General features: G+C 40.4%; 1 protein-coding gene across 1 annotated transcript; it reads right to left on the minus strand.

The window, feature by feature from the left end:
• Positions 1 to 318: 318 nt before the first annotated feature.
• kpna2 (karyopherin alpha 2 (RAG cohort 1, importin alpha 1)) lies at positions 319 to 3,907 on the minus strand. The gene is made up of 11 exons (XM_018698613.2): positions 3,795 to 3,907; positions 3,433 to 3,545; positions 3,196 to 3,336; positions 2,697 to 2,785; positions 2,319 to 2,587; positions 2,101 to 2,195; positions 1,644 to 1,907; positions 1,285 to 1,518; positions 953 to 1,135; positions 667 to 816; positions 319 to 570 (listed from the first exon to the last, which is right to left on the minus strand). The coding sequence occupies exons 2-11, from the start codon at positions 3,487 to 3,489 to the stop codon at positions 481 to 483; spliced, it is 1,572 nt and encodes a 523-aa protein (XP_018554129.1). The 5' UTR covers positions 3,490 to 3,545; positions 3,795 to 3,907; the 3' UTR covers positions 319 to 480.
• Between the last annotated feature and the right edge of the window lie 2,304 nt (positions 3,908 to 6,211).

Genomic DNA, 6,211 nt, shown 5'->3' on the forward strand with positions numbered 1-6,211 from the left:
ATAAACCAATTGGCTGCCTAGGATGGCATTTATACACTCAATGTGTGGGCAGGGGTAGTACTGATGCTTTAAATGTTCATCTTTAAATCTTCACATGAAAAACAGTTGTATTAGTTGTTAGGAATATAGACTTTCATTAAAGTTTCACTTCTCATTTATGATCATATTTCAAGACATATGTTAGCATTTATGGACAGGCTATTGTAAACCATTTGCAACTGATTACTGTAAATGCACCTATTGCCATCTACACTGCTGTTTTCTGCTGTGTGAGTCACAAAAGACCAGTTTAAAAGAAAGTACGCTAGACTTTAAAAGTCCACACACATTATCTGACAACTTTATTTACAGTCACGTTTTTTAAGTCACATTAAAACAGTATGTACAGCACATACAAAAGAGTGGAACCACAATGACATGAACAAAGGACAAACAGTAGCAACGAGGGTACAGTACAAAGTAGAGGTATTAGAAAGTTATCTAGAAATTGAAAGTGCTCTGGTTCTCGTTGATTTGGAACGCATAACCATCAGTGGTTGCTTCTGGAGCCACACACTCCACCACCTCCTCCTTTAAAAAAAATCAAGAACATAAAAACAGTAAGATCACTCACGGTCATGGCATAAAAAGTTGATTCTAAATACGCTCTTAAAAAAAGGAACTTACCTCTTCAGAGAAGTATTTCTCAATCAAGTTAAGGGCTGCTTTGTACACCATCTCATTCTCATGAGACTGCAGCGCCTCAATCTTGTCCAGTCCACCACATTCTTCGATCATTAGACTCAGTTTGTCTGACTCCCCAATTTTATCCCCAGCCTGACAGGAAAACACACATCAGCACAAGTATTTCACAGCCATCTTTGCCAGCTCTAATGACAAATGAGCGACCTGATCATATCAGGCAAAAACTTTAATAACACACATGTTTATTTTTCCATGACAATGCACTCACCATAAAGATATTGGTAATGGCATCCAAGATGACAAGGATAGTTTTGCTGTCCTTGGAGGAGAGCAGATTCAGGAGAGGCTCAATCACATTAGCTTGAACAAGGTAAACCACCTGCTGAACTGTGCCCCCACTGGTGAAGTTTGTGATAGCCCACACTGCCTCTTTCTGAGTTTTGTAGTCACCCTGCAGAGAAAGGAGAAGGGGATGATAAGCATGACCTGAAAAGTTAGAGAAAAGCCTTCTGAAGGCATCAGACCATTAACTGTGTACTGGTAAAACTGAAAATGAGATTCACCCCACAAGTGGAATAAATCCAAGCAATAAAAACATACCCGCACTAGTGTTTCAACCATGTATGGAACAAGGCCTGCGTTGATGACCTCTTGGATTTGGGTGTCCCTCCCTGCAGTGATGTTGGACAGAGTCCAGGCTGCCTCCTTCTGGATGTTGGCCTTTTTGTGGCGCAGCAGTCGGGGGAACATGGCCAGGGCCCCAGCGTCAAGCACGGCCTGAGTCTGCTCATCTGTGCCGGTCACAATGTTGCCGATGGCACGCAGCGCAGGGGTCTGAAGCAAGGGTGAAAGGGGTAAGTTTACAACCTGGGAAAGCCTAAAGGGATGCTGCAGGGTGGTGATACAATGTACCAGACTACATGAGTTATTCACTAGTATGAATGAGACTTTATACGCACAATGATGGGCAGCTCATCAAAGCCAAGCAGCTTCACCAGGCGAGGAATTAAGCCAGTCTGGACAACCACCTCAATGCGGTCATTGGAGCCATCTGTCAGGTATGAAACAGCCCAACACGCGTCAGCCAACACCTCCAGGTCATCGTGGTGTAGCAGCCGAATGAGAGCGGGTAAGATCTGCTGGATCGCAGTCATAGGTGGGGAGGGGTTCTTGTTGCGGCACAGGTTTGACAGAGTCCAGGTCACATTTCTCACGTAGCCAGTCTGCAAAGTAAAGGAGAAAGACAGACATCAGTTTGACATGGAGCAGCATTTAGTTAAGTTAGGACACCCCCTAGTGGTCAATATGAATAAATGCAGTTAAATGTGTGCACAGGGTAAGCAATTTGAATTTGACCATATCAAGAAGATACCAGATATTGCATGATTTTTAAAAAAAAATATTAATAGAACTTACATTAAATACAGACAGGTCAGGGACTGCCACCAGACTGAGGAGAGGGGCCACAGCTCCATGCTTGATGACCCTGTCTCTAAGAGCCGATCCATCACCTAAACAAGGGGGGAAAAAAAAGGGGGGAAAAAAAAAAAAAAAAAAAAAAAAAAACCATGAGCTTTGCTTCTAACAAAATTGTCATGACCATATTTAAGGACTAAATATATTCTGTCAGTTACCAGCAATGTTTCCAAGGGCCCACACTGCCTGCTCGCTGATATGCTGGTGGGGGGATGTGACCAGGCTGATGAAGGCAGGAATGGCTCCACCCTCCACGACAGCAGCTGTCTGATCGGATGTCCCGGAGGCAATGTTGGTCAGAGCCCAGGAAGCTTCAAACTGGATTGGAGGACAGTCAGCGAGCCCCAGGAATGCAACAAACTTGGGGATCAGGCCGACGCTGATCATCTGGTCAATGGGAGGATGCTTGTCACGGGACAGCAGTTTCCTGCATTTAGGACAATACAGTAAAAGTGAGTCATTGTGGCAGCAGTTGGTTCACTTTGACTGTGCAGTAAAGGCTCAATGTAGAATGTTCTTTAATGTACTGTAATTACCGTGCAGCCTGCGTGGCCTGGAGCTGCGTCTCAGGGTTACCGCTGTTCACTCCTGTGACAATCTCTTCGACTGTCCACTGCCTGGAAACCTGCAAATTGTAACATACCATGAGCAGTGTATTAAGAGATATACAGGAGGTGGACTACAACATAAATGGCTATACACAACACGCAAATCATTGCAATATTCCTGCCAGAAATTAATAGTGTTTAGATTTTTCATCATGTAAAAGGAGTTTGACACTGAATTTTGTGGTATGGTGGAACTGTCTGCAATGGTTCCTCTTAGACAAAACATTTTAGTTCAGTTAACACAATGGAGATGAAAATAAACTTTCCTTTACAGAGCTATATTTGTAGGTACTGGACAAAAGTGGTGTTGTCTTGTAAGTTTTCATTATAGCATTCACCTCCTGTATTTAGCATCAAATTCGTGTTTACTGAACAGCAGAGTAAACATTTCCTGGGTTTGAAATATTGGATTTAAAAAAAAGTGTACCTGACAGTTTTGGGTTCTTTCTTGAAGAGGAGAGGTCGCCTCGTCAGGAAATGCGGCCACATTTCTTCTTTTGAACATCTGGTCATCTTTCTTCGCCTTGCGGAGCTCCACGTTGACCTCCACTCTCCTGCGTCGAAGCTCCTGCATTTATTTAAAAATGAAGCCAAGTCACACAGTTAAAACCGGAACTTTCTGGTTAACATATTGGAACTTGGACGTATTTGGATTAAAACTCACATTGGCATCTTTGCCTTTGTTCTTGAACTTGTTCAGGCGGGCGACGTTCTCAGACATTTTCAAGTGACAGGGAGGCTTAGCAGCAGTGAAAATCAAGGGTTGTGGGATAATTCCTGCACATAAAGTAAAAACATAGATAAAGAAGTTAGCCGACATACTTTGGGGTGCCTCGTGATCCCGTAGCAAGTCGAATGACAAACACGTCAAGCTATGCAGGACGTCTATTTTAGATTAACATTGGTCTACTACAAGCTAGCAAGTTTTAAATATTATACACAGGAAAACGTGGAAAACTATTCTTTTTCAAAAAGAAAATGACATTCCTCATAATAAAACTTCATAAGCAGTTCACACACTCTTACCTCGGTCTGCAGCAGAAGTTGAGTTACATGGAAAGTGCCGCACAGACCTTTAAATTCCTGCAACAAAGCCTCCTGATTGGGCTGTTCGAGCAAAAGCATCCAGCCGCCACCGTTCATTGGGCTGTTTAAAAAAATCACAGGGCGCACAGGAAATGTCGTCACTTCATACGGACATCGCGAGAAATCGCTGCCGAGATACTACGCTGACTCGGGGTCAGTTTTCTGTCGCGTTGTGTTAGTCATTCAGTGGTCGTTTGGGACGGAGGAATTGTTCTGGGATCGGGGTATTGTGTTTCGAATGTGATGGCACTCCCACAGGGAAATCATTTCAGGAATGCTGAGGAAAGAAAAAAACCTCCACTTATGAGTAAATATAGATAGTAAAAAAAAAAAAAAAAAAAGTAAATATTTAGTTGCTTTACCAAATACATTTATTTAGCTGAATATGTGGTTTTAATTAACAGTCTTTTACTGTATAAAACATATTTTTTTCAAGGGAAAGAACATTACCACTACTGCTAACACTACAACTACTACTAATAATAATAACAATAATAATCTGCCATTTATATTCCAGATGACGTAATTAATTGTTGACTTAATTAATAGTGAACAATTCCCTGATGCCAGGGTAATGCCCTCAAATGTAATGTTCTGTCAGAGATAATCAGTTTATCATTGTAAAAGTCAAAATACATCATAAATTCACATTTAAGTTAACTTTAAACAATTCAACAAATAATTTATCAAAATTGTTAGACATCCACTATGATCTAGGACGCAGCTAAAGCCACCCTACATAGATATATCATATCTTACACTTCATATCTGAAGAAATTTTTAGAAAGTAACAGGAAAACCCTGGAAAAAGAAGTTGCTAGGTTTGAACAAATACATAAGCAATGACACACAACTGCAAATTTAAAAACACTTGTGTTAGCTAGAGCTAAGCTAAACATGGATTACACTCGCCATATACAGAAGTTGCTGCTTTTTTCTAAGCAGAAATATTATGAATTTGGCAACAAATCTAGTCGTTTACTTGCTCACCAATTGAAAAGCCAGAATAGTGGAGGTTTGGACTGCAATCAAAGCTATGCCAAATGGGAAATATCCAGGTCCAGATGGGTTTCCCCTGGGGTTCTATAAGAAATTTTGGCCGGAGATTCACCCAATACTCATACCCACTTATTAATGACATCTTGAAGGGTACTATTCCACCCTCTTGGAGATGTGCTTCTATCAGCCTTGTCTTAAAAAAGACAAAGATCCACTTAACTGCTCATCATATAAGATTAGTTTACTTAATGTGGATTACAAAATAGTAGCAAAAGTTCTAGCCCGCAGACTCGAAAAGGTGCTCCCGTACAATCATAAACCTGGATCAAGCTGGATTTGTAAAATCCAGACATGGCACAAATAATGTATGTCATGCACTTAATGTCATACACTACCTTAATACTCATAAGAACCCTGCTTTGATTATTTCTTTAGATGCTGAAAAAGCTTTTGACAGGGTGGAATGGTCCTTTTTGTTCTCAGTTCTGGAAAAGTTTCATTTGGGTTCAGACTTTATCAATATGATTAAAACTCTCTATTCTGACCCAATAGCCAGTATCAATACAAATGGCTTGTTATCAGAAGGATTCCTGGTGCTCAGAGGTTGCAGACAAGGCTGCCTCTGTCCTCTATTGTTTACATTATTCATTGAACCCTTGGCTGAAGCTATTAGAACTAACCCAGACATCAACGGGATCAGACTGGGTAAAGAAAATCATGTTATTTCTTTATTTGCAGATGATGTTCTTCTGTATTTAAGGGATCCTATTAAATCAGTTCTGGCAGTCCTCTGAATTGCATAGCTTCTTATAGCGTTTTCTCTGGTTACAAAATTAACTTGGAAAAATCAATTGCCTTGCCTTTCAATATTTCTCGAAATTTCTCCATATCATCTCCTTTTCAGACATCAGAAATGGGTCTCAGATATTTAGGTATCTTTCTCACTCCTGATTTAAAAAACTTACTTGAGGCTAATTATACCCCACTAATTCAAAAAAATTAAACACGATTTAAAGATGTGGTCTACCGTGCCAACTTCATTTTTTGGGAGGATCAATGTCATAAAAATGAGTATCCTTCCTCGTTTAAATTTTCTGTTTCAAAATCTGCAATGTTATTTGACACCAGCATTTTTAAAGTTATTAAACTCCTCTATTTCTCATTACATTTGGAATAATAAACATCAAAGAATTGGATTTTCTAAACTCACCAAGGCAGGGGACCTGGGAGGCCTATCTCTGCTAAATCTACAATTCTACTATTGGCCAGCTCAACTCAAAATGATGACTAACTGGTTTATGGAGAGAAAGGACTGTTTGTGGATTGGCTTTGAGTCTCAAGCCTAGAAAGCTTAAATC

Source organism: Lates calcarifer, linkage group LG11 (assembly GCF_001640805.2).
Source record: "Lates calcarifer isolate ASB-BC8 linkage group LG11, TLL_Latcal_v3, whole genome shotgun sequence".
Taxonomy (NCBI): domain Eukaryota; kingdom Metazoa; phylum Chordata; class Actinopteri; family Centropomidae; genus Lates; species Lates calcarifer.

Bases quoted from the DNA above. Each gene is read 5' to 3' on its own strand.
- kpna2 (XM_018698613.2), bottom strand. From the start codon at position 3,489: ATGTCTGAGAACGTCGCCCGCCTGAACAAGTTCAAGAACAAAGGCAAA. The intron at 2,786-3,195 runs GTACACTTTTTT...TACAATTTGCAG, and splicing joins AAAGAACCCAAAACTGTCAG to GTTTCCAGGCAGTGGACAGT. The intron at 2,588-2,696 runs GTAATTACAGTA...TCCTAAATGCAG, and splicing joins CAGGCCACGCAGGCTGCACG to GAAACTGCTGTCCCGTGACA.